Consider the following 27,693-nt stretch of genomic DNA (forward strand, 5'->3'; position numbering starts at 1 on the left):
GGTCCAGCAAAACAACAACGAGGTTGCAGAAACTGAGGGACAGTGACAGAAAGGTCACATGATCACACCACTGAAATGACATCACCGCAGAGAATCTAGGACAAAGAGGGTGGAGTGATGGAGAGCTGACATAAAGTTGGCAGACATTATAGCAGGCCTCAGCAATATGGACGGCAGATATCAATCAGCTAGAGCAGTGGTTGCCAAATCTTTTAGCTCAAGACCCAAAAGAGTAATCAGATGTTTGCCTGGGTCCCAAACTAGTGAAAATAGCAGATCTACAAGCTCACATCTTTGTGCCGCGTTGTGAGCTTGTAGATCTGCTATTTTCACTACTTCTTAAAATGTTGTTAATTATTTGTATTATTTTCTAATTTGGGGAATTTCTTTGATTATTTTAATTTAATTTTCAACTCATGAAAATCTTTGGTGGATTTTTGGTGGAAATTAATGACAACATTTAGGAAACAAAGAACAAAGGGATATTCACTCGCGACCCATGAAAATGGATGCGTGACCCGCAAATGGGTCCTGACCCATTGTTTGGGAAACAGTGAGCTAGAGTGAGGTGAAAGCTATTCGTGCAGCTATTCTGTATACACAAATCATGGATTTGCATACAATACACTACAAAATCCTGAGTGTTCATTTCCCTCTGAGACCCAAGGTAAATGTTTACACTCTGAGGTAAATACATGAATCTGAAGCACCCTGGGAGCAACTAATGTAGATAATCATGCCATATGTTATTTTCTGGTAACTGGCATTAACTGGTATTCTTTATTATTGATTTTACATCAGAACAGGACTTAGTTACTTACTTATATAGCAGATGTGGATTCTCCAAATTGAATTCTAAACAATTCTGGTGAGCATAATTCAGCCAATAAATCAAGCTGTACATTTGGGTTTTGGTGGTGTGTGGAAAAACTACAATCAAAAGAACAACTCCTAAACAGTGGTAGTTATAAAATACATATTTTTAAGCACTGTGTTGAAGTGTCTGTATATATCACAATGTCATAATATGTCACGACTGTTTAACTTCAGCTACTTCTAGAACCTTCAACCACCTGACTGACACTGGGAACATCAGTCTTATTCTTAACTTCTGAAAATGTAGTGAAATCATTTCTGAACCTTTTACCCAAACCTCGTAGTATAGGGGTGCAATGAGTTTATACTAGGCCTTCAATGTCGCCTACTCTCTCGTCTAAGCAATGCAGTAGTAATACATTTGCAGATACAATATCTGAATAATAATCTAGTGGAGAACTGGCCATGCTGTGTGCACGCTGAACAAGTCCACTGCTGAGGCCTTGGCTCGCCTTGACCACAAGTTCGATGTGATGCACGGCAAGTGTGCTTTTGTTCACTGGTTTGTAAGTGAGGGTATGGAGGACATATAGCAGTTCTGGAGAAGGATTAGGAGGCTGCAGTTTACTTCATTGAGGGAAAGGAGGCAGTGATGGAGCCAACGCCTCTCAAATTCAGATAATCCCTCAAGCATTTTGTTGAATTGAATATTTACTACATTAACTATTTTGCAAACATGTTATATAATCAAAGCACAAGTCAAAAGTAAAACGGAGACAAATGTATTTATTTTGTCCAAATTTTACCAAACATGCCTCAATAGGTATAAAAATGTACTCTGTAGCCTGAGACGAACATTACTTCAGTAGGGAAATTATCACTTGACAGTGATTGAAAGTTAAAGAAAATAAGCCATGAAGCCATAAACATTCATGCCATAAACATGAGGTTTACTTAAGACAAAAAAAGGGGGAATAAAAGTATAAAAAACACATCCCGTGACTCATGTAGTTGGCACTGGTGGGTTGGGTGATTGGCTTACACCAGCCTGTCCTGCAACAGTGGACAGCTGTCCACAGCACCACGTCTGTTCACAAGGTTCCAGAACATTGCAGTCCCACAGTTTTGAGTCTGGCTGACCTGGGGCCCAGCAGACCCAACATCCTCCTTGAGAGGACCATAAGACTGGAATCGCCTAATGAAAGGGGAAAGAAATAACATTCTAATCCTAAATTGTTTTAACGATACAGAAAAATGTGTCCAAGCTGATGAGCAAAAACATATTTATGGGCCAAATTGATTACTGTCTTTCTAACTGACTTAATTATTTCTAACACAAGTCAGTTCTTACTTGTAAGAGAATGCCACTGTTCCTACTGCCATGGCAACCATCAAGACTCCCATCACCATGGCGAAAGTGCCAGATGAGGCCAGATCAGAACCTAAAATGAGAAAGACCCTCCTGTTATTATATTGCTATAGTATTAAGCAAACTAGAAATCATAATAAATATAAACCAAACTCAAAATATGCGTAAATTAATTTTACAATGGATTCTTAATTTCACTGTCATTGAGGGTGGGTTATGGACAATGTTTTCAAACTGATGGAAGTGTTAAGTCAAGCTAAAGCCTCATGCTCTTTCCAATTGAAAATCTATCATGCAGTATGTTGACTGCACCTTTTTGCCGAAGCATAAATGAGGCTTATGGTTGTAATGCTGTGCTTGTATGTAACACAACCCTGCATTCATAACAGTATGTTATGAATGCTAAATTGATATGTTACATTCACTCTAAAATTGTGGTGGTGGTTATACCGTATGTACTGTACATTGTGATGGGTGTGGGATAGCCTGAGGTATAGGGTGTTTATATTATAAGCATGCTTGATCCTATACTGTTGCCTGAGGGGGATCTTAAGATAATTAGAAGTCATGTTTTTTCAGCTATTCTAGCATACAGTATCTATTGTCTATTTCACCTTAACCCCACCCTGCATATGCATGACAGGACATCTGACCAGGAGTATACTTGGGGCTACACTTCGTCTGACAAGATGGTTATGGAGACTCTATCATCTAGCATGCTGAAAGATGGTGTTTTTCTAGGGATCCTAGCAAATTAAAGGAATGTTTCATCACATGGTGTGCTCACCCTTGTTGATTTTATTGTAACTTAGGTCTTATAGGTACGTTTCGCCATGACAGGGTTGTGTTACATACCCGTGCTGATATGTACTTTAGTACTGGTGGCAGCCAGGCTGACATCATTGGTCATAGACACATTGATGCAGTAGACACCAGAGTCATTGAAGAAGTGACGCAACACCAGCTGACACTCGTTAGATGGTTCTACCATGTTGCACTCTGTGTGGATGGGCCTCAAACACTCAGCATCCAGAATCACACTACACACCTGTTTTGGAAGGCTGGAGAAAGAATATAGAAATGACTGTCGTCATACTATATTGAAACATTGGCTTCCTTGATGACCACATGAACGACAGTATGATTTGGAAAATTGGCAGTATTGTCAACAGTGAGTGAGTCATTATCAATAAGCTAAACATGACACACCGGCATTGTCCTTTAGACTAGTTTTTGTAATCACCTATACAGTACATCTTTACTTATCGTGAGGTTGTTATATTATTATTAATAAGGCTCTCTCTTAAAGACCTAATTAAAATGTTTAACTTATAATGTGGTAATACTCACCTTCCCTGGCAAGTAACTGTAAGATCCAACACCTTTCTCTCAGCTTTAGGTGTCATCATCACAGAATTGTCCATTTGCACTATCTCTACTTTCTCAATACCCTCTGAAAAAGATGTTAAACATTATGGAAAAAGAGATTAATTGAAAATTGTCTAAATAATCATAGACCTCCATTTGATGTTTGTTTATATTTTTGGTGAACATAAACACAACTCACCAATCACTTCAATCCCGGTACAGAAGGAGCCATATCGATAAATCACACAGTCATCATCTGAAGATTTGTCATCTGCATCACGTTTGTTCACCACAACCACTGTAGCTTGTCCCATCAGAGTCAAAGTCTTCTCTGCACCTTATGAGAAAAATGAATTATCAGCTGACCAGACAATCAAGTGAAACAAACTACATTAAAACCCACTTTAAGCACAATAGAACAAATCCATTTGAAGACAAACTTACTTTATTACTTTGTTAGTTTATTTATCAGGGACCATATACAATTAAGAGGAAAATCAGATCAGAGTTATGGCTACATGCATATTTTCATCTGCAGTAACTGCAGTATCAAAAATATAGCATTAACTTATTTTTATTCACTAACCTACAACAGATCCAGTCCCAGCTTCACTGTTTGACCCAAGTGCCTTGGCGACGGGATCATCGACGCCGACGGGATCAGTTGGCAGACCAGGGTTGATGAGGGAGGACGTCTTGCCCACTGTGGCCGTTTCCTGTACAGGTCGAGTACTAGATGAACTGGAGACTTCCTCCTCAGAGTTATCTTCCTCTGTATCAGCGGGACCTACGTTCACATTTATCACTGATGCCTTGGTGGACACCATCAGAGGAACTGCGGACGCCAACACAGCAGCGTTCACTGCGAACAGATCAGATTTTTATCAAGAACAAGTTGTTAGTCCATGTTCCTTTTCAGTGTGTTGTATAAAAGCATTAGCAAACAGTTATGGCAAACTTAGTTGTCGTATGACCATACAATGAAGTATTTATTGGGCTTTAGTTAGGGTGTTCCAAACAATGGACACCTGTTTGTTACCTGTTGTTCCCTGGTCAGCAGGTGGGCCAGGAGCCTGAGTGGGGTCAACAACTGGGGGATAACAAGCCTTATCAGGGATGACTGCCTGGATCACTACATGGGGCTTGAAGGAGCCAGACTTAATGTAGGTGTGGGTGACTGTCAGCTCTCTGGTTATGAGGGCTCCACTTGCATCTCCAAACTCCCAGTTGAAGGTGACGTCTGCGTTGCTCAGGTACTCACTGGGGTCATGGAGAGTGATGGTGAAGGCGATCGCCCGGTTCTGGACAAAGCGCATGTCACCTGCCACGATGTCATTCACTTGGTCCAAAGACACAGCAAAGGGGATTTGATCTGAAGACACAGTTGGACACTCAGACCATAAGCATATCACCTATTGTGTGCCAAAAGCTAAAACCACTACAGGTTATTCTTCTGCCTACTCATGTCCTAGTATGAGCGAATAGGGGAAGGGGATCAACGTCACGTGATTCCTTTGTTTGACCCGGAGAAGGCCTTCCCCGGGTCAAACAAAGGTGCTTATTGGTCAAAATCACTGATGTGTGTCTCAAAGAATTAAAACATGAAATGAATTAAGAAATAAAACTATGGATAAACAAATAAAAAACAATGCATGGATCATACTTAATTGTAAAATCTAAAATCAAATGTCATTATAAATTGAATTATTAACCAGTGATGGAGAACTGAGTGGAGGCATATCCCAAAGGAATGAACTTCTCCTTGCTGCGGTAGTGATAGATGACAATGTCCATGGTGTAGGAACCCAGGGGGATATCATCTGTGGCAATGGTCAGTGAGGAGGATGGACCATCTGACACTTGCCAGTACTGACCTGGTCAAAGATGACAAATAAATCATGTGGCACCATTCATCACTAGCCATGCAAATGTGACTTGACTGAATATTATGCCTGTATACTGTACTCTGTACTGTGTGTGCCTTACCGGCAGTCAATTAACATTTTACTACATGTATAAATAAACATGTATACATTACATGTTTAAATAATTGATTTGTGTGAAAGTGGTGTTGTGTTTCTAAAAAAAGATTAATTTGTATGCTAATGCATGATGTATATTCTTCTTCCTCTGAAAGGCATGGCAAGACAGAGTCTAACAAAGGCAAAGTTGAAGAGTGCATACGATCATATGAGCCAAATTAAGGCTCTTACACATAATCCATTCCGGGTCATGTTTCAGGTCATGCCATGTGGTCAGAAAACTCTCTGACCCGTGGAAAGATACATGTTTAAATGTGATTTAGAATCTTAAGGAGAAGAAAGCTTCACTTACCCCACGCTTTCCATACATACACGTAGCCAGGTGGCTTGTCCTTCTTAAACTGTGTTCCATCTGGGAAAACATCTTCCCACTCTGTGTTCGGGGCTGGGTACACAGGCTCAGATTCATGATATCTAGTTCCTATAGCAACACATAATGACATACTGTAATGACAGCCTGTTAAATATATACACAAGGTATTGTTTAAGAAAGCCTGTGTGTGCGTGTGCGTGTGCGTGTGTGTTACCATTGATCACACAGTCCTCAGCCCAGACAACCTGTCCGTTGGGCTGTACTTTCTGGTTGTGAGGAAACTCCAGGTCGATGGTGAAGGTCACCTTGGCTCCAGTCAGAGTTGGTGCATCATTCCCCACATTGAAAGTCACCCTTCCACCTGTAGAACAGCAGACAGGAAACACTTAACATCGTTTCATAGGCTACGATACAGCCTGAGAATACAGCCTACCTAATTCTCTATATTAATGTGTTAGCTTGATGCCGATACTGAAATCTACCACCTTATATACAGATATTCAACAATCGATGGACAAACGCACGCACACACACACACACACACACACACACACACACACACACACACACACACACACACACACACACACACACACACACACACACACACACACACACACACACACACACACACACACACACACACCACTTATAGGCATACCTTTCCAAGAGTCTTTGTAGCGAGCGTCTCCATCTCTCCAGACTGGGTACATCTTAGAATTCCATGACGGATATCTTGTGAAGCGGTTTTTGGGCTCTGAAATACATTAAATAACCAGCAGAGCTGAAACACTGTGTTGAAAGGCCACAGGCTTATCATTTCCCTCACATTAGGAAAGATGTTGTATATACTGTAGTCCATTTCTTTATATCTTCACCTTGTAAGCCTGATTTATGAAATTAAGCTTTAGTGTTCCCACCTGTACTACTGCAAAATATGAGATGTATTTTCATGGCTGTGCTATAACTTATTTAAAGTGTCCAAATTTGTATTCTCACACCATGGAGATATCAACAAATTCATCATTGCTTTATAGGAGATCTCGCCATCACTCTCCTCTATCACTGATGAGACCAAATGTGATTGTGGGTGAAGGTGCTGCTTGACTGTTGAAATTACAATCCAGTCCTCCAAATCCCTCTCATGTGACAGTCAGGTGTGTGTGTGTGTGTGTGTGTGTGTGTGTGTGTGTGTGTGTGTGTGTGTGTGTGTGTGTGTGTGTGTGTGTGTGTGTGTGTGTGTGTGTGTGTGTGTGTGTGTGTGTGTGTGTGTGCGTGTGCGTGTGCGTGCATGCGTGAGTGCTCTCACATGGAGGCATTTGATTTTTTTTTACATAGTGGTAGATTAAGAATGGATTAATTTGGATCAAAAGCAAAGAGGGCTAATATTAAATTAACTGTAAACTGACAGATCATAGAGCCATACCTAAATCCGATTTTGTTCTGTGTGGATTATTACTCATGGTTTGGCTTTAAGTTTGTCACAAGGGTGAACATACAACCTATTGATGAATTATTTTGTAAAATAATGAGTTCAGTTATGGTGAATGTTATATTGAGTATAGCTCTTGTAAGGTGTCGCTGATGGGTGAAACATTTTTTTCTCGGATAATGTTAACCTCAGTGATCATATGACAAAGATGAAAAGAAGGTCAAATTCTCTGCATGTTTTCTTACACTCATGGTCCAGTGAATAGGCCTATCACATGGGAATGGCTTGAAACTACACAAACAGGCCTTGAAACTTCAAAAGGTGACCATACATCTACAGTAATTGTGTACATGGAGACTATGGTTTCCTTATGAACAAAGCTAGAAGGCAGTATTTTATTGTATGTACTTTTATCATGTACATACATCATTTTATAAGAAATCTGTTTATTTTAAAGGAACTTTTGACCTTTTAAAGAGACCTTAATCCACAAGTAAAGATAGTTCCTGTTAAACTACAGTATTACATTGCTTTGTAACTCTCAAATTGACAGTGCATATGCTATGTATGTATGAGTTTATTATATACTTAGAGGCTTTGTTTTTGTGTGCCCATGTATTGGAATTAAATGGAAAAGAGTGGTAATGGTTTACGAGAGCTGCCAAACTATTAACTAAAGACTCCTATACTGAAGCTGTAAGGAGCCAAATATAATTGAGACAATTATTTAACACTTAACATTACGATGTACACATTGTTTTCAAAATGATGAAAGTCTTTTGAAAACAATGTGTCTTCTTTAATGGCTGTACAGTAAAACCTTAAGTGTAACTTTTTCTATTTGTAACTCTGAGAGTGTACAATTGGACACTTACAGGTCCATTTGGTTACATTTTAACGCTCTCAGAGTTGAATTAACACTGAGTATTATCCTGTGTAATGTGCCTTTATCTGGCCAAGAAGTACAGTCATCTCTCTAAGAACAGGATCAATGTCAATCCTTCAGTACTAACCTAATGATTCTGACTGGACCTTCCATGAAATGCACAAAGAAGTGTTCCAGAATCAGAGACTACAACAACCACGACCACCTGCTCTCACCAGAAAAGACTTGTCGGTTTTGCACTATTGCAATGTTAGCAATAAACTATGCAGCCCTCAAAAGGTGACTAAGAGGAACCATACCAGAAATGTCTGCCATGTCAGAACAAAACCAGCAGAAACAATCAGTGTTTCCTTTATTTTGACCATTACCCATAAATACTGCATGCATTTTGCCTTCTATTTTTAAAAAATAGTTTAAAAATTGCATTGTCTATACTTACTTGCCACAGCACATGAAGCTACTGCCAGCAGCACCAAAAGTATAAGAGCCGTCCGCATTCTCAGAGTGCTGCCTGAAATATCCCTTTTCTGAGTGGCAAGCCAGAGCAAATCAGCTTTATAAACTCTTTCAACTCTGACCCCCACAAAATAATAGACCAAACCCCTTCTACCCTATGAGATTCTGCAATGCCTCCTCCCATAAGATTTAGAGGCACCTATAGTGTAGTGATTGTGTGTTTACAGTAGAAGTACTGTATGTGTCAGGGATTTTGTGGGTCACATAATCCCTGACATACAGTATACAGTACATACATACATACGTACGTACGTACAGTAAAGCAAGCAGTGTAAAAATAAGCTTTCTCATAACCCGAGGAGATCACGAGATTGAGTCTTTAACGTCAACATATTATGCACTTATGAGACACTTACAGTACAATTTGAAAATGATATGAATGATGTGACTTTGCACTGACTTGCTTCCTTCCTTCAGCAACATCAATAATTATAGTACAACAGTGTGTTGGATACTGATCTATTCATTAATATTTTTGCACAGTGGATACTTTTTCATGAAAACATCTGTTCATACAGTGATGATGTAATCACTTTGTAAACCTTTTTTTGCATTGTGAGAGTGTATTGAGAATTATGAACATAATAATAATAACAATAATAATAATAATAATAATGCTTGTTTATTGTTAACATCTCTCCAAAATAGATTATGTCTATACTGAAAGAGACAAAGCTCAACATAACCTAACAGAAGATTGATTCAAATATTCTTGCTGAAGGTTAAAATATGATGAATTTGCTTGAAGGGAAGATACGTGCCTCTAATAGCCATCTAGATCTCTCGCGATTTTACAACATTAAGAAATGTTGTAATGCCTGTATTTTAGATGTACTGTATGCCTAGTAGCGCTGGCTAGTGACTTACAACTATAAGTCACACAACACTGCTAAGAGAAGGAAGGAATGCAATGCTAATAAGGATTATTTAAGCACTTGTGACCCCCTAAATTCATCCGGCTTTGCCCTACTACAGAAAGAACTATAAGTCACTGTGTTTTTTTTTCTTTTGTCTTAAATTTGATGGCAAACTGTGACACAGAGCTATTCTAAACAATGTCAGCATTGTCAGCATTCACAACATATCCTATTCCAATCCGTTTCATCATTCATGAATGCTAACTATGAACCTTGAACCTTGAAACTTGAACTTTCATTCACCCACATTCTCGTAACCATCTTGCCCATCATTTACTTTTTTTAAGTGCTGAATTCATGGGACAAATACATGTCTCTTCTATTTTGTGACATTACAGACATTGTTTAAATTGTTCAAATGAATAATGAAACATGCATTGCAACAGACACTTAATCAAAAGCTTAGGCCTAATTTGGTCCCTGGGTGACAGTCTTGCATTGGTTGGGTTTACATCTCTATTGGGATCTAATGTGTATGGGCACTAGGTTATTACCAGATGGAGAGCCGGTTAATTATGTGGTTATAGGCATAGATAACTTCTCACTGCAAATCACTGATAATAATATAAAAGAAAATGCCCTGGTGTTTTAAAACAAAAATAGTATGGGCATAGCCTTTTGTTAATGTCATGTAATTAAATTAAACACTTTGTTATTGTATGTGAAAGCTATAATGAGTTTCCTTGTGTTTTAGAATAAAACAATGTTTATTCAAAGCTGTGCTTAGTGAAAATATATGACTTATATAGTGTTCTTCAGTGGTGGAAAAAGTACCCACATTTCTTACTTAAGTAAAAGTATCAATACTGCAATGTAGAAATACTCTGTTACAAGTAAAAGTCCGGAATTCAAAATTTACTTGAGTAAAAGTACAAAAGTATTCGTATCAAAATGTACTTAAAGTACCAAAAGTAGAAAGCAATCATTAGGCAGAATGTCCCGTTTCAAAAGTTTTCAAATGTATACAAATATTTTGTAAATAGCAGATCTACAAGCTCACAATGCGTCACATCGCAGCGCATTGCTATTTTCAAATGGCTGAAATGTATAGGGCTGAAGTGGGTAATGTATGTTTTGTTCTTTCAATGGATTGAAACCTTGTTTTATTTGATGGCCTTCCTGCCCTTTTGTGCCTTCAAAAAAATGGACAACACCAAAGACCAAGTGGCCTTGCCCCTAAAATGACGAAATTCCAGGCCTGCGTAAAAGTGCTGAAAATTGGAGATACTCTAGTAAAGTAAAAAATACTTAAGTTAATGTACTTAGCTCCTTTACACCAGTGGTTTTCAACCAGTGGTCCGGGGACCACCAGTGGTCCTTGAGGGAGTACCAGGGGGTCCCCAGCAAAATGTGTTAATAGCGTCAAAATCATTTTTAACCACTTAGCTTTGGCTATTAAAAAATAGCAGATATACAAGCTCATAGCGCAGCACCGAGTGCCGCGCTATGAGCTTGTAGATCTGCTATTTTTGAAAAACCTTGAAAAAGTGTGCATGTCTTTGAACATTTATATTTTTTAAAGCGAAAATTAACTGATATCTTTGCTTCTGGGGGTCCCTGGCACAAAACATTTTCAAATGGGGGTCCGCGGCCAAATGTATATCAATTTAGGGGTCCTTGGCATGAAAAAGGTTGAAAACCACTGCTTTACACCACTGGACTGTTCTTCTCCTCTGCTACAGTTACTGTTCAGGTAAACCACTCTGTAGTTTTACATGGGCCATCTCTCCAGCAGGTGGCAGTGTGAAACATTTAATTGCGGCGAATGGTATCAGAAGTAGAAGAGCTCCATTTCGATTGGCGGAAGACATCACATCAACAAAGAAAGATGGCTGAAGTAATAGAGCTCCAGAAGCTTAAGGTTTGTAACATTAGATATGTCTATTTTTTTTAAACAACAGTCGGTTTGTTCCAGGATTATAATGTACTAATGCCCATTGATAGCCACCGTGTAAAAAAACCGTATCGTAATGAAGTCAATAAATGCCGGGTAACGGATAAACAGACGGCCGCGCGTGTTCATGGCGCTTGTTCGGCTAACGTAGCTAGCTAACATACAGTATGTGTGTTTGTGTGCATGTTTATTCTAAAGGCTGTGAATAAATGGACGTATCTTTGTTGTGAGATACAACGTATCAGTTGACGAAAACGACCTCCGCAGCTTCTTTCGTTTGTGGCAGATACCTTTTACGAGTTAATTTAACGTTAAAGGTCGTAAAATCTTAGCACTCAGGGTTGAATGGAATGGATACATTTCCGGTGAGGGTTTCATTGTGTGGTTAGTGATACTGTGACTGTATGTATGTATTCACTTGCCTGAGATGAAAACTAATGCATGAATTCGTGTTGATTTTAGGTAGGTTTTAGCCATTGGTGTAAAGTAACCAAGTACATTTACTCAAGTACCATTCAATTTTGAGTTTTTTTTTTTTACTTTACTGGAGGCAAATATTGTACTTTTACTCCACAAAAAAAATAAAAATGTTTAAACTTAAGTTACGTTGTAGATTTTGATTAGTATTACTTAACTACTTCAGTCCTATATATATTTTCGGCCATTTGAAAATAGCCAATCTACAAGATGTGAGGTTGTAGTTCTGCTATTTTCAAAAGATTTTTATACATTTGAAAACTTGTGAAATGGGATATTGAGTACTTTCTACTCTTGGTACTTTTGAAACGGGGCATTCTGCATAATGATAGCTTTCTACTTTTGGTACTTTAAGTACATTTTGATGCCAATACTTTTGTACTTTTACTCAAGTAAATTTGTAATTCCGGACTTTTACTTGTAACAAAGTATTTCTACGTTGCAGTATTGACACTTTTACTTAACAAAAAAATGAGTACTTTTCCCACCACTTGTTTTAGCTACATCCCTACCAGTTTACTTATTAAACATCTTCTGTTTGTCTCTGTCCCCGTAGCTTGCTGAGCTGAGGCAGGAGTGTGAGGCCAGGGGTCTGGACAGCAAGGGTAACAAAGGGGAACTCATTGCCCGACTTCAAGCCTATTTGGAGGAGCATGGTGATAATGATAATGATAATGATAATGAATTTATTTGTATAGAATAGCGATTTTCTAAACAATGTTACAAAGTGCTTTATGTTTGTGTTTCTTAATTTTGGACTAAAATACCTACCTCACCTGTCTCTCTCATTCCGTTTTGTTTTATTTTTTAATTCCCAAACAGAGGAAGATGTGGATGTAGATGATGTTTTGGCAGAAGACACAGAGGTACATTTCTTATACACTGGAGACTTAATATGATTTTTCACTATTTGTTCCTCTCGGTTATAGAGTGTGTTCTTTGTCAAATTGTGACTAATGACATATGATCTTGGCTTAAGGACCTTGATAAAGTTGAAGGTGCTGCCGACATGAAAACCGACAAGGAGGTTCCTGAAACTGATGATAGTGAGACGTGAGTAGTAGTTTATTTCTATTTTATATTATTATTCTGATTAGGTATGTAATGGTATACTATTCATTTTAAGATATGAGTGGTATCAAGCAACCACGGTTCTGAACTGTAAGTCTTTCCCTGTAATAAGTGCCCAATGGGCCATAGTGGTTTAATTAATGGAGTATACAGTATACCGTGGTATTTCAGATTCCTTTTGTGAAATGTCATGCCGTTATATCTCCACTTCTGACTGTAGCACGTCCTTTTGTTTTTGTTAATAGTTATTCTACAGTAGAATTAGTTTGCAAAAACATTGTTGTACATTGTCTTTAGTAGCATACACAATTCATTTGTTTCCTATATTCTGCATTATTATTATTATACTGGGTTTCCTATGCATCAAGTCAACAACCCATCTTTATTATTATATCTCCTTTTTCACCCTTTTTTCCCCCCGCAGGCCTGATGAGAAGAAAGTGGTGAAAATATCTCCTCCAGTATCTTCCAGTGAGGTATTAACAAATGATTTGTTTCTAAAATATATTAACTGATTGATTAACTGATATACCTTGTGATGTCCTGATCACCTCCTTGAGTGTATATGGACTGGACAAGCACCTATTAGCCTAGCTCAAGTTCCTTTTTTAATGGTTTTATTAAACTGTAGTCTGACAAATATAACACACCCACAATACTTCTTAAATTCTCACATTTTCATATGCTTTGTTTTTTTTGGGTGGAATATATATATATATATAGATAGATAGATAGATAGAGCCTGGAAACCAGACGAATCTGCCAGTGCAAAAAAAAGAAAATTAATAATATGCTTTATTATGATCCCTATTAGATTCCACAAAGTGGTTGCTAGTCTTCCTGGGGTCCTCTTGCCCATTTACTTGATAATTGCCCATTTACTTGATGAGTGACTGACAAGCTGCCAAATGTTTGTATGTTATTGGGCTTTCAGCAGCACACATTTGTTGTTTTATTTATGCTCATAGCCTCTGTATCAGATGATTAAGTCCAGTCACGTTTATTCTGATCATTTAACCATATGGGTACCAGTCTGGTATGATACATGATATCAACGCATGCATCAACGGCAACGCATGTACAGTATGTGCTCCAGCCTCCTACTGAATGTCAACTTTTAACTTCTATCCTCCAGAGAATGCTGAAAAGAGCCGAGCGTTTCAACATGCCTGCAACAGCTGAAAGCAAGAAGGCTGTTCGTGCTGCAAGGTCAGTTCGTTGTGCTGTTGTGTTGAAACACGATCCCTCTCCGCATTTTAATGAAGTTACATTTATATCCCTTGCTGAAATTAATGCACTCTCATGTGTTTAGATTTGGGTTACCCGCCGATGCTAAAAGTCCTTCTCCAGGTTTGTGAATCAAACACCCTTTTATGTTATCCTTTTAGCATAACCTTTGACTGTACTACGTGTACTGTTAACAGAATTGCTAATAAAGTATTCAATCAATCTTCTTTCTCTCCCTCACAGGTGTCCTTGCAAACAGTAAATCTACTGTAAGTGTTTTTAGATTTGTTCTTTAAATTTAGCTGCTGTTTTTTCCTTATGTCAAACAGTAATGAAGAGACAACAGTGTTTAATGATGTGTTCTCCCTTTGTCTTGTGAAGGTGAACATAGATCAGCTGAAGAAGAGAGCAGAAAGATTTGGCGTGAATGTTTCTTCGACTGCACAAAAGGTAACTAAATGCATAGCCACAGGAGGTTTAGATAACAGTGGGTACATTTGGTGACATTATTAAATCATTGATACAGTATGATTTAGATGCACAGTGTCCAGTGGCATTTTTTAATAGATTTTCTGCTGTGAATGTACTGGGAGAATAGCTGTCTGTAGACTTGTCGAAACACAGAAGACTGCAGTTTTTACTTTTTGTGTGGCAAGATAAGAACTGTGTGAAAAGAGTCAGTTGGTACCAATGATTAGCCATAGAATATGATAGGGTAGTGTGAGTATGCTCTCTTGAATTGTGTTGTTAAAATGGTCAGCCATTTTCATGATTGCTACTTCTGTGTTTTCCAGGTTGAAGAGGACGAGAAGCTGAAGAAAAGGAAGGAGAGGTTTGGAGTCCAGACAGGCGCTGCTGCAGTTGGTGCAGAAGGCGATTCTGAGGTAGCTTTCTCTTCCTTTTCATACCGTCCAATAGATAAGGTCAAATGTATACTCCATAGTACAATGGTGTCCCTTGCCAACAAGAACTGATCTACAAGCTAACAACGCCTTACATCGCGATACGTTTACAATTTAGGCATTTAGTAGACGCTCTTATCCTGAGTAACTTACAAGTGCGAGATCGGAATAAGCAGAGTAAGCGTCTAGTCAATAAACAAGGTAAATAATCACATAAATGGAGTGCAGAGAGTGTAGTACCTCAAAGAAACTAGGATACCAGGTAAACAATGAACCTAGTTTCTGTCTTAACACATTGACTGCCAATCGCGTAGATCTACGCGAACCGATTTAAAGACTCAGCGTGCCAGTCGCGTAGATCTACGCGACTCGCAAATCCCATGTTAAATCGAACAAGTGCACTTTCCGGATTTATTTTCGAGCCCTTCCGGTTCCGGGGGCCGACCGGAAACGAAATAAAACTGGTTCCGGTTTCGGCGCTCGCATCCTGTCTAGGAATCAGCTTTGAATCGATTTATCTCCCTTGTGGTTTTCCTCACCGCATCGTCCTGTCTAACGTTATCGTCTGTAACTCCAAAATGGAGGATCGGATCGCATCGCAGTTTTTACTGTTTGTTTTTCATGGATCCCGTGTTCGTGTCGAACCAAATGAACGCGGATTTTAAACAGATTTAGCGGGGGCTATGGCGACATGAAAAAAACAAAAAAACAACAAAAAGAGCTTGGCACTGTTGAGTACATTATGAGATTAACCTCTGGCGTTCAATGTGTTAATAACATGCCATCTAAATCACACTTAGCATTTGTAGGCGGGAAAAACGAAGAAAAAACAAACAAAATGACCAAGATGTGTCTGCATAGTAGCATCAATCAAAAGAAAAGGCAGCAGGAAGGGGTATAGGGAGAATAAAGTGGTAGGGTGAGAGTCTGAAGATGCGAGTCTTCAGATTGTGGTGGATAATTTGGAGTGAGTCTGTAGTCCTGATTGCAATGGGGAGTTTGTTCTACACTTAGGGAGGGAGAGAGAAGAGTGTAGGACATGTGGGAGAGAGAAGAGTGTAGGACATGTGGAGTGTTATCCAGGCCATTTAAGTCTCATACAGCATTCCTGTGTTAGCTGATCTAAGTGAGTGGAAGGGTTGTAGAGTTGGATCTGGCCTTGAAGGTATGGGGGTGCCATGCCTTTGGTTGCCTTGTAGGCCGCCAACATCGTCTTTGTAGCAACCGGGAGCCAAGAAAGGGAGCGGAAAAGGGGGAAGACCAGGCGTGCTGCAGCATTCTGGATCATTGCTAACTTGTAGATCTGTTAGGCAAGTGACATCCTCACTCGGTGGAGTATAAAATTAAGCTGAACACTTATGTTTCTCATCAAGACAGTTTTGTAATTTTAAATGTGTCTTTGATGTCTGGACCACTTATGGAATTCATGTCCGCATGTGACAGTGACAGCATATTGTTGTTTTTGTCCTCCCCACAGGCAAAGAAAATGAAGCGAGCTGAAAGATTTGGAAAGGTGTAAATAACTTGCGTTAGATTTTATTGCTTTTGTCTTGTTTTGAAACATTTTCATCACTGTATTCTGCTTCATTTATCTGTCCATTTTTGTAACATTTTTGTGATTAAAAAATTGTTTTCTGATTTTCACTTGCTATCCTGGTTAAATATATATTTTTCTGCATAGTGCATACTTTTAATTTGGTATAACCCACCAGTAAGGCTTGGTATTGATTTGAACACCACAAAAAATATTAAAGATAATATTGCAATATAATCGCAAAAAACAGTATGGTGATACCATTTTATCAAGAGGATCTGCACTTGGGACTAGCTGGAAAAATCTGCACGGGGGAAGTGAAAACAATTGTTGCGCTTAACCATAATTGCTCCAGTGGACCTGTTAACTCATTCAGTGCCTGACTTATTTCTGTCAGTTTGGCTCTGAGTACCAGAGCCAAAAATACATTGTAAAAAAAAGTGCTTAGGATGCGAGATACAGCATTTTTCAGTAAGATGTTAAACAAGAAGTGAATGGAGCAGCAAATCTTCAGATCATGATATCTTGGGTTCTGAACTTTTTTTTTCAAAAATGAACGATTTTTTTCATGACGTCGGCGACGTCATTGGCACCCTGGGCTTATAAAAATGTGACGTCAATGGCACTGAATGAGTTAAGTGTCCAGTTGTATATGAAAGGTGTTACTGGGCAGCTCAGTCTCAGATATGTGTAACTTACTGGGTGTAAAGCAGCACATGGCTGAACAAGCATTTGTGCTCAGCAAACCTACTTTGGATGAATAAAGGTTTTAAAACAAATCTATAGAATACATACTTGAAATTCAAAATTTGTCAGTGATGCTATGGGATTATGAACTCCCTACTTATATCTCCTCCACTGTCCACCCAGCTCGATGGTGTCTGCCCTGTAACTGGGAGGTCGGGGGTTCAATCCCTGGCCGAGTCATACCAAAGACTATAAAAATGGTACCCAGTACCTCTGTGCTTGGCACTCTGCATCAGATTCTCAGCATCAAGGGTTGGATTGGGGGTAAGTTCCTGCGACATACTAGCATCATTAGTCCATGAGCCAGAGCCCCAAAATTGAGCAATGATTATCGAAAAAGTGGGCAAAACCAAACCTATATTAAATTGTTCATTGGATCAATACGAGTAAATAAATATATGATAACCTTTCCACAGGAGTAACTTTTTCATGGTTAACACACATTTTGTTATTTTCCCCATACGTACATGACAGGTGAAAAAATTACAAAATTTAAAAAAGAGTTATCATAATGAAACTTCCTGAGTTGATTACTTACATGAAGACAATGATTTATCGTATTACAAGTTTTCTGAAATTGTATATCAAAAAAAGAAATAGACTAGTAACAGACTAGACTGTGAACTGACTAGCAACAAGTTTGAAATAAAATAATAGAGTAGTAACAGACTAGACTATGTAAACTGACTAGCAACAAGTTTGAAATAAAATAATTTAAGACAGTGGTTCTCAAACTTCATGTCAAGGGCCCCTAAATGAATTGGCTGCCGCCCCCCATTTGAAAATAATATAGATGACACAAAATATAATATTTTATGTCAGGGACCCCCATACAAGATTTGTGTTAAAAGGTTTTTAAAATATTCCAAATGTTCCTATTGTTTTCAAGATTCTTTGACAATAGCAGATCTACAAGCTCACGTCCCCGGGCTCCACTTTGAGAACAACTTTGCGATGAATTGTGAGCTCGTAGGTCTGCTTTAAAAAATCTTGAAAAAAATTGAAAGCTTTGTTATATTTTTTAAACTATTTTGATTGAATACTTTATTAGTGAAAAATGTAAACCGCACGTGGTACTTTCAGACATTTTTTACTATTTTGAAAAACATTTTTAAATAGTTCAAAAGCCAATCTACATCGACACGTTGTGAGCTTGTGAGCCTGGAAAGATAGGGCCCTTAGGCTAAAAGGATAACTCAAAAAGTCATGGGGACTTGTTTCCATTGTGGTCCTATGTATTCAATTAATTAACGCTGCATAAACTATTTAATGTTAACAACACATCTTTTATAAGGGTCCCTGGCTCAAAATATTTTCAGGTGGGGGTCCACGGATGAATAAATATTAATATAATAAATAATATGAAACATAATTATTATGTATTATTCATTTGGGGATCCTTGACATGAAAAAGTTTGAGAACCACTGATATAATGAATCAGACTGGTACTGTGGGAGAGACTGGTAGCCTGCTGGAGGAGTTGGGTAGTCTTAGTACAGTGGTTCTTAAAGTGGATTTCAGGGACTCTATGTTCCTTTAGGACGGTTTAAATTGACCCTTACAAGTATGTAACTGAGAGTATACAAATGGCTTGAATTTGTATACTGTCAGAGTCAAGGGGAGACCTAATTTAAAGTTTCAGAACCATTGGTCTAGTAGTATGAATTTGCGGTGCTCGGGTGACACCTGCTGGCCACAACGTGGGACAACAAGCGTTTCCTACTAGTCGTCGTCACATCCTGTGACGCGCGACATTTTTAAACTATCGTCCTTTCTCAGTAATGGCGGCTTCGTTTCCTTCTCTTTCTGCAAGCAACAATAATAACAAATGGTACTACACCCGACAGGAGATCGAGAACAGCCCGTCCCGCCGCGCGGGGCTCGATCCTGACAAGGAGTTGTCGTACAGACAGCAAGCCGCCAACCTGCTGCAGGACATGGGACAGAGACTCAATGTGTATCTTTTAGCGTCTCAGCTGCTGGCCAGCGTTAGCCTGCTGGGCTAACTGTTAGTTTCAACATGATGCCGGTGTTGTTTCACTGAATGCCGTCGCTGTGGTCTATGTTCATGTCGCCATGTCTCAGTGTCCGCTCGTTGTTATTCAGTGTTACATTTACGTTGATGTCAGACCTGGTGTCTCGATGTGTCTGTCTGAAGAGGTTGCTTCTAACTACCAGCGGCCCAGTTGTTAACGCAACGCCACGAAGGAAGGCCTCTCTGCTGTTCCCCGGGTAGACTGGCCTGTGGGTTAGCATCGGTTAGCTTAGCATTAGCCTTCAAGAGCGTAGCGGCATTTGTTGTCTTAGACCAGTGGTTCTCAAACTTTTATATTTCAAGGACCCCCTGACACGGGTGCGTTTGGTTCCAATTGTGTGCTGTCAGGAGTTACAGACTCAATTAAGAACAATTAGAACCACCTCAAGGAACCCTGAGAGTCCTTGGACCCTACTTTGAGAACCACTGTCTCAGACAGTAACAGTAGTTGTTGTGGATTGAGACTGGTCTTGTAACCTGACACACGGTTTGCCAGTTGGAAATCGCACCGCACGTTGTCTTGCACGGTAGCAAATGATGTTAATGGCTGGTTGTCCTCTAGCGTGGTAACGTAGTGAGCTGCCACTTAAAGGGGCATGTTGAATTACCAAGTCTGCGTGGTCGTTTCACGACTACGCAATGTAGGTTCACGTTGAGTTAACTTACCACGTCTGTGTGGTAATTATGTCTATTTTAGCTTCTTTGATCACTTCGTTTAGAGATCAGTCACACTGATACAAGTCAGGGGGACACATATGTTGTTGTCTCTCCCAGGGGGAGGGGGTAGCCCTGATGATACTGTACAGGACCCAGGGCTCTACCACACACCAGTGACACCACCATGAACCAAGTCATGTTACCACACACCAGTGACACCACCATGAACCAAGTCATGTTGATGAGTTGTTTATTGCCACATTATTAACTCTGACATTGTAGTTGGGTCCGTTTTTGGTTATTTGTACAGATAAATGAACAGTGAACACGAAAGATTTGACTGTGCCCTCACTTGCATACCATGGCCCTTAACTACTCTTTAACAGGTCCCAACTTACGATAAATACTGCCATCGTATACATGCATCGATTCTATATGGTGCAGTCATTCACCCGGTTTCACAGAAATGTAAGTTTGAATGTTGTGCCGCATCTTACAACACCCATGTCTGTTCCACTAAACAGTATACAACAAAAATGTAATGGCCCCAGTGAGCTTACCTGTCTGTCTTATACCAGGTCATTGCTCCTGCCACACTTTTCCTTGCTGCAAAAGTCGAGGAGCAGCCTCGTAAGCTGGAACACGTTATAAAGGTGACACACGCATGCCTAAATCCTCAGGATCCATCACCTGATGTACGCAGTGATGTGAGTATCCAGTTTTGGTGAACTGAAACTTCAGTTTGTAGCCAGTCTGTATAACCTGGCATCATACATATATTCAATGTTTTTTAAATGTAGTAATCAGGCAATTAACCCTGGTTTTGAGTGTTTGCATATTGCTGTGGATCCCATATTAATACGTTTTTTTTTTCTCCCGGAATATATCATTTGTAAACTGAACTATACTACTCTGTTACTACTTTTAGTTGCTGCAAAGCCTACACACTCTTTGGGGTTTCCTCCTCCTCAATGTTAACTATTATCTTTGCCATTTTGTTGGCCTGCGTCACTTGGGAGTGAGCGCCTGCTTGATCATTAAGGAGTGTTTTGAGCTAGGGGGCTATTTGGATTATCTGTGCTGAGGCTTTTGCTCTCTCATGAGGTAAGGCTGCTTGAAAGAAAAGCAGGAGGCAGTCTGAGACATGAGGCAAGGGCTAAACGAGAGATAAAATGCCTCCTAGTGAGTAACTTGCCTGTCCTCTCAACCTCAGGCTTACCTGCAACAAGCCCAAGACCTGGTCATTCTTGAGAGCATAATACTCCAGACCTTGGGTAAGTCAACTTGGGATAGAAGATTTTGCGTCCCTTGATTTCCCCCAGACTAGAGAACTGCTTAAAGAACCTGTATTAACCCATTTTATTCCTTTCCACAGACAAATTCATATGCAATCAGGGACATTGGGAGTTCACATTCATACTCTGACACTCAGCATTTGATCATGCCTTCGTATTTTGGCGCACCACTATTTTCTCTGTCATGTTAACTTTACAGTCCTGTCATTTCATTTCACGCCACCAATATCTCTATCCAGACATTTGTTTAAGAAAAGGGTTTTAACATGTATGTAGATGGTTGAGCATGCTAGTGATCATCGTAAAATTGTCCTTTCATTTTGATTAATATTTACTGTCTGGTAACAACTCAAGGTACAAACAAATTACTTAAACGTTTTTCATGGCAAATCTTCAGTCCTTCCTCTATACTTTTAACCTTCACTTTTCTTTGTCCAGGATGTTAGCCGAAGCACTCAATGTAGTGTACTCCATATCATTTAACTTTGATATTTCTAGTTTAATTTAAGTTAAATATGGGATTTGTTTTCAGGTTTTCAGGGACTTTGGCTCGTATTTACTGATGAAATGGAAATGATTGTTGCCATGATGGAAATCTGGTTCCATTAAATTAATGTGACATGTGTTAGTTGAGCTTCTGCGTTTCTTTTTTGTTGATTGAACCTTCTCTCTCTCTCACCTGTTCCCTTTATTGCAGCTTTTGAAATCACCATTGACCATCCACATACTCATGTTGTCAAGTGCACTCAGCTTGTCAGAGGTAAAATGCCAACAGGCACCCTTTTATTAGAATGAACTAGTCCATATCAGTGATGTGTGCATCCCAACTACATCCATTTCTTGAACGTTTTCCCATTATCATTACTATGGCTCATTATTTATCTTGATATTATATCTGCGTGATATTTCCGATGAACATTTCTGTGAAATGCTACTGGCTAGCTGATATTTGTTCCCAATTCCCGTAGTCTGCTCTCGCATTAAGCCAAGTTCAGATCCCTTCGGACTTGCCAAAATGCTAATAAACAGCTTAAATTTGGGAAAATTAAAAAAATCTGCTTTGTCAGTCCCTACCTGTGCCAATGCTCAATGCCGAATGCCCATGTGCAATTTCAGATCGATTGACCAACCCATTGAGGAGAAAATTGGATGCAGACAGACAGACAGAGTTTTCTCAAATTAATAGTAGGATATTTCAAAATTAAAATGGGTTTACTTGAAACGATGCAAATGAGATTTTAATCACTTGTACTATCTTGTTCTATTCATTACAGCGAGTAAGGATTTGGCCCAAACATCATACTTCATGGCCACCAACAGGTATTTTCAGTTCTATGGACAAATTACCAGTAATCCTTATTAGATCTGTGTGCAGTGCCTTGAATGGTCTGAAAAGTCTTTCTCTTCTCCCCTCCTCCTTCTGCCGTTACCTGGGACGTAACCTGCTGTATAGTCTGCACTTGACTACGTTCTGCTTGCAGTATAGCCCACCTGTTGTGGCGTGTGTGTGCATCCATCTGGCCTGCAAATGGTCCAACTGGGAGATCCCTGTCTCCACGGACAGCAAACACTGGTGGGAGTATGTGGAGCCCACGGTTACCTTGGAGCTACTTGATGGTATGTGTTTGGAATGTGTGTAAAGTTACTGAAATACTTTTTAGATGTGTACATCTAGTAACTTTGTGAGGTGCTGACTGATAGTGGTCAAATCAATAAAATAAAAGATGGAGCCACACAATCTGGAACAACATGAATAGGTTGCTTGCTGCAAAGCGTTAATGCTTTGTCTGTTTACATGGCTCTTGTTTTTTTTCTTTTGTTGCTTGCAAACTTTACAACTTTGCTTTGCTGTTACAATTCAGAGGAAGCTGAAAAGTGTGGTGCTCAGCTGACAAAAACATCAACCATCCCCCGCCAATTTTATTGTCATATTTTGCCAACTCCCACAGAACTCACACATGAATTCCTGCAGATTCTGGAGAAAACACCCAGCCGGTTAAAACGGATTCGTAACTGGAAGGTAAAACACCAATATTCCCCTTTTTATTCCATTTCTACACTTGAGCCCCAAGAAGCACAGCTGAGGCAACTTGATTTATTGTTCCATTTTAAAGTACAAATTCCTTAATCTATCCACTATTCTGATTGCCTGTCTCTTACCTTCCAGGCTGCGGGACAGACGGCTAAAGGGAAATCCAAAGTCCCGGAGGAGGGAGACCAGACAGACACCATGATGAGCATGATCTCCATGGTGTCATCGGAGAGCACCCTGGCAGGTCTGATGAGCCTCTCTGGTCCTTCTGCCTCCTCCTCTTCCTCATCCACGGGCGACAAAGACGACAAAGGTGCCCAGCCTTGGCATCCAGGCGGGAAAGTACAGGGCGGTTCTGAGCAGCAGCAGCCCAGCCAGGAGGTCCATGCTCCGGCTAAGGTGTCACTGAGTGAGTACCGTGCCAAGAACGCGGACGTGCTGGCCGCCCAGAAGAGGAAGCTTGAGAACCTGGAGGCCAGCGTGAAGAGGGAGTACGCCAATGCTGCCCAAGCTCTCATTGGCCAACAGCAGCGGAAGGAGAAGCAGCATCATCACCACCAGCAGCAGTCGGGATCCACTTCCGACATGAACAACCCCTCGCCCATCATTCTCAAGATCCCCCTGGAGAAGGAAAGGCATGAGCGCAGCTCACTGAAGATGCGGTTCCCGGTGCCTGGAGGAGGTGGCAGCGGAGGAGGCAGCAAAGCCCAGGATCAGGACATTAAAGTTCGAATTCGGGTGCCTGAGAAGCAAAGGGGGAGCGCAGGAGACGAGAGCAAGAGCAGGGACAAGCACAGGGAACGGTCGAACCATCACCACCACCATCATCACCACCACCACCATTCGTCCTCGAGCGGTGCCTCACTCTCCTCTTCCTCCTCGCATAAACATTCATCTGGTACCAGCGGAGCAGTGGGGAGTAGCAAAAAAGCCCCAACTGACTCCTCCCGAATGAGCTCTTCCTCTTCCTCCTCGTCTTCGTCTTCAGCTTCTCGGAAAAGAACCCACTCTCAAGACCCTGCGTCTAGCGCCCACCCTGTCCCCAAACTTGGCAAGTCTTCTAGGAATGCCTACCAGCTGCCCCCCCTGTCTGCCACTGCCCCCGGACATGCCCTCGGTCACGGCGCCGACATCCTCCCCGCCCTCGGCCTTCCCCACCACCAGGGGAGCTACCCTCACTCCAAAGGGGACAAAGCTGACACTAACGGACACAATGTGACGGCCGGCGGCCAGTCAAATGAGTACCAGGACACTTTTGACATGTTGAACTCACTGCTGAGTGCCCAGGGGGTCCAGCCCTCACAACCGCCCATGTTTGACTACAGATCCCAGTATGGTGAATACAGATACACTGGCGCCTCCAGGGGGAGTGCTTCCAGACCCCCACCCCTGCCTTCTGAACCCCCTCCTCCACTACCCCCGTTACCCAAATGATCAGCTCATCCGGTATGGGATGTGTTAACGTACATTGTTCTTGCCGTCACTAACATGAAACTTATCAAATCAGTTGTTGCCCGGTGACTTGGGCTCCATTCTATTTCATGTTTATGTTAATGTGTTGTGGGTTTCAGCTTGACAGCAGAGAAATGTACTTCTGATATTTCAGTACCCGGTATGCTTTTTAAACCTTTTCTTTTTCTGTGTGTGTTTAGACCTGTTGTGGGGCAATAATGGGAGGCTTTAAAAGCTTGCGAAATAAAATGGAGGAAGAAAGAAAAAAAGAAATATTTATGGGAAAAAGTGTACATACTATTTTTGATGTTATCGTTTTTGTATCTCGTCAACTCAAATGAAATGTGATGATGGGACCTGGCGTTTTTGCCATCACTGTTTTAAAGGATGTCAAATATTGTCTTCAACATGTAGAGGAAACGAAAACGTATTTGCATTACCTATTAAGTCTTGCTAGCGATTGTCTTTTATAATGTTTTTATAGTACACTATTTATTATTAGAATTGAATGCTTTTGAGGAGCACTGTCCTCTTTTAAAAGAAAAAGAAAAGAAATAAAAGGCCTCCCCTCTGCCGTGTCCTTTTAGGCGGAAGGTTTTTTTTTTACTGTACAGATTAGTTTCAGAATGCATGTCCCCAAAGCCATGTTTTAAAGTTTTTTTTCTTTATGACATACCGTAGCCTCAGAAGCATAGGTAGTAACCCCCTCACACTCCCTATGCTCAGTTTGTCAATACTTGGTTTTGTAATTATCTGCATTATTTGATAAACAATTGTATAAAGATTGTAAAATGTTTAAAAACAAACACAAAATATTTTTACATTTTGTTATGAATAGTAAAAAAAAATCATGTAAATTATAAGAAACTTGTACGTTTGATTTTAGATTTTAAGTGTTGCAGTCATTGTTTTAAATGGTTGTTTAAAAACGTTATGTCAATATACAAATTACACTAATGGACAAAGTTTATACCAAGGATGTACGTCTATGATTCATAAAGCATATCTACAGGGTATGGTCACAATAAAGGAACTGCCAACAAAGTCCTGCCACATTGAAGGTAGTCTTCTCTGGAATTCAATTAATACTATTTGGAGGGTCATACAGATTCCAATCACTAACACTGATTTGGAGTTGTATCTTTTTCTTTTTTAGGGGGAAATCGCTTGTCATATAAAAACGTATTTAGGCGTTGTTCATTTTTCCTCATCAGTGGTGTCTTCCAGGATGATCATAACTTATGAGAGATGATACTCCATATTATTGAGTTTAATAGCAATGCCCATAGATATTGCCCTCTGCTGCCCTAAAATCTTGCCAGAATGAGACCCTAGGCCTAGGCCGTCACGAAGGGCTGTCTTTATAATTGCATTTCCTTCATATTGACCATACCCTGCACATAGTATTCTACATGATATTCACAGTGCACATATGACTTATAAAGAAAATGATAAGCCAGCTTGTTTTTGGTTGTTTTGAACCAAATTAATTGTGTTGTTTCCATTTCTGTCTGTTTGTATGATAGACTTTAATTTATACACTTCCTTTTGGGGAAGAGTTTTGGTTTGTAAACTATACTGTACACCTGTGTTCATCCTGGTTTGTTTTAATCATGTTGAGACGGTCGTATCACCGCTCTCATTGCAAATGCAAGCTTGATGGAGGTCTGGCTACAGATTTGTGTCCAGTGGATTAATCCATTATATAGGTCCATTCAAAAATATTCGCTTGGGCTCTTCAAGTCTTTTAGTTGCTTCAATCAAACATGGTAAAAAGGAACATTTCAGCGTACCTCCAGCTCAGGGCGTTGGGTCTGAAAACTGCCTAATTTCATAGGAATTATTTTTACATTTCATTTTTGAAAATGTACTCCCAGTTAAATTGTGAAAGAAGCTGTGTGTAAGCAGAATTATTGGATATCTTCTGTACATTTGGATCATGTAACGTTGTATATGAACTTGATTGTATAGTATTATGACTCAACTTTTTTCTTTCTTTCCTCCAGATTTTTTTAGTCATGTCCCCCACAGTTGAAAACAAATTATGTTTTATTAGAGGTTCACAGTAATACATTATTAATACACCAGAGAAACCACAGTAGTGTGATAAATGGCCCCTTAATATATAACATGTTTGCTCTGATGACTCTGCTCAGGTTTAGCAGAGATATTTGTTTGATCTGTCAAGTTTTGGTTGTTATCACTGAGGAACAAGTGGAAAAAACTGAGTGCACTGAATCTTTATCCCAGTAAAATTGCCTAGCAAGAAAACGATTTAAAGTGTTCCACTTGTCATTGTTGGACAGAATTATGTGTGTATCATTACCATGTAATTTGATGGCTAAGCTTCCAACTTGAGTATTAACAGTATTTGGCCTTAGGAAGTCATATTAAAAGACTTGTGTCAGGAATTGTTGCAAAAATAAACCTGATGAAAAGATAAGACTCATGCAACCTAACAATGCAAATTAACATTGCTGCACCTCTGCAACTTTCACATTTCTTAATTTGTCACGTCTTGGTGTTTACTGTTTAGTGTGTAGTGACACTCAGGTCTGGAATTGAATCATTTGGGATCTTGTTTTGAGTTAAAGGTCTCCATTGTTACTTGTGAACACTGTTCATTTTGATATGTGGTTGATATAATCCTATGTCAATAAATAGTTTAAGAAACTGCTTTGCCTTTTTTTCCCCCAAGACAACAATTACT

The 27,693-nt window shown here is 39.8% G+C and overlaps 3 protein-coding genes across 5 annotated transcripts; 2 read left to right on the plus strand and 1 right to left on the minus strand.

Moving 5' to 3' along the window:
- Positions 1 to 1,854: 1,854 nt before the first annotated feature.
- On the minus strand, positions 1,855 to 8,723 carry pmelb (premelanosome protein b; the record flags this gene model as incomplete). The annotated part of the gene is made up of 12 exons (XM_084070125.1): positions 1,855 to 2,011; positions 2,168 to 2,258; positions 3,041 to 3,246; positions 3,536 to 3,638; positions 3,753 to 3,890; positions 4,140 to 4,415; positions 4,593 to 4,925; positions 5,266 to 5,427; positions 5,888 to 6,016; positions 6,123 to 6,269; positions 6,570 to 6,665; positions 8,666 to 8,723. 12 exons carry the CDS (start codon positions 8,721 to 8,723, stop codon positions 1,855 to 1,857), a joined length of 1,896 nt encoding a protein of 631 aa, XP_083926251.1.
- A 2,720-nt stretch (positions 8,724 to 11,443) lies between these two features.
- Positions 11,444 to 16,874, plus strand: sarnp (SAP domain containing ribonucleoprotein). Of its 2 annotated transcripts, none has more exons than XM_084068906.1 (11): positions 11,444 to 11,520; positions 12,587 to 12,686; positions 12,853 to 12,896; positions 13,010 to 13,083; positions 13,526 to 13,577; positions 14,237 to 14,310; positions 14,414 to 14,451; positions 14,572 to 14,597; positions 14,710 to 14,778; positions 15,123 to 15,212; positions 16,708 to 16,874. In XM_084068906.1, the coding sequence occupies exons 1-11, from the start codon at positions 11,488 to 11,490 to the stop codon at positions 16,747 to 16,749; spliced, it is 642 nt and encodes a 213-aa protein (XP_083925032.1). In that variant the 5' UTR covers positions 11,444 to 11,487; the 3' UTR covers positions 16,750 to 16,874. The 2 variants fall into 2 exon arrangements, with proteins under 2 accessions (XP_083925032.1, XP_083925033.1); XM_084068907.1 differs by having other exon boundaries at positions 11,468 to 11,520; positions 12,587 to 12,635.
- Positions 16,875 to 19,284: 2,410 nt separating this feature from the next.
- ccnt1 (cyclin T1) lies at positions 19,285 to 27,638 on the plus strand. Of its 2 annotated transcripts, none has more exons than XM_084068836.1 (10): positions 19,285 to 19,469; positions 20,591 to 20,672; positions 20,783 to 20,911; positions 21,418 to 21,478; positions 22,197 to 22,259; positions 22,616 to 22,684; positions 22,774 to 22,819; positions 22,896 to 23,116; positions 23,449 to 23,519; positions 23,667 to 27,638. In XM_084068836.1, exons 1-10 carry the CDS (start codon positions 19,294 to 19,296, stop codon positions 24,963 to 24,965), a joined length of 2,217 nt encoding a protein of 738 aa, XP_083924962.1. In that variant the 5' UTR covers positions 19,285 to 19,293; the 3' UTR covers positions 24,966 to 27,638. The 2 variants fall into 2 exon arrangements, with proteins under 2 accessions (XP_083924962.1, XP_083924963.1); XM_084068837.1 differs by having other exon boundaries at positions 22,953 to 23,116.
- Positions 27,639 to 27,693: the final 55 nt, after the last annotated feature.

This window comes from Gymnoscopelus microlampas (assembly GCF_963454915.1).
Source record: "Gymnoscopelus microlampas genome assembly, chromosome: 10".
Lineage (NCBI taxonomy): Eukaryota > Metazoa > Chordata > Actinopteri > Myctophiformes > Myctophidae > Gymnoscopelus > Gymnoscopelus microlampas.

What these genes read in the sequence shown, in the direction of transcription:
- sarnp (XM_084068906.1), top strand. Translation starts at nt 11,488, where the DNA reads ATGGCTGAAGTAATAGAGCTCCAGAAGCTTAAG. An exon ending in AGCCTATTTGGAGGAGCATG is followed by an intron (nt 12,687 to 12,852) that starts GTGATAATGATA and finishes ATTCCCAAACAG; the next exon opens with AGGAAGATGTGGATGTAGAT. An exon ending in TGCTAAAAGTCCTTCTCCAG is followed by an intron (nt 14,452 to 14,571) that starts GTTTGTGAATCA and finishes TCTCCCTCACAG; the next exon opens with GTGTCCTTGCAAACAGTAAA.
- ccnt1 (XM_084068836.1), top strand. Translation starts at nt 19,294, where the DNA reads ATGGCGGCTTCGTTTCCTTCTCTTTCTGCAAGCAACAATAATAACAAA. An exon ending in ATGGGACAGAGACTCAATGT is followed by an intron (nt 19,470 to 20,590) that starts GTATCTTTTAGC and finishes ACTCTTTAACAG; the next exon opens with GTCCCAACTTACGATAAATA. An exon ending in TCACCCGGTTTCACAGAAAT is followed by an intron (nt 20,673 to 20,782) that starts GTAAGTTTGAAT and finishes GTCTTATACCAG; the next exon opens with GTCATTGCTCCTGCCACACT.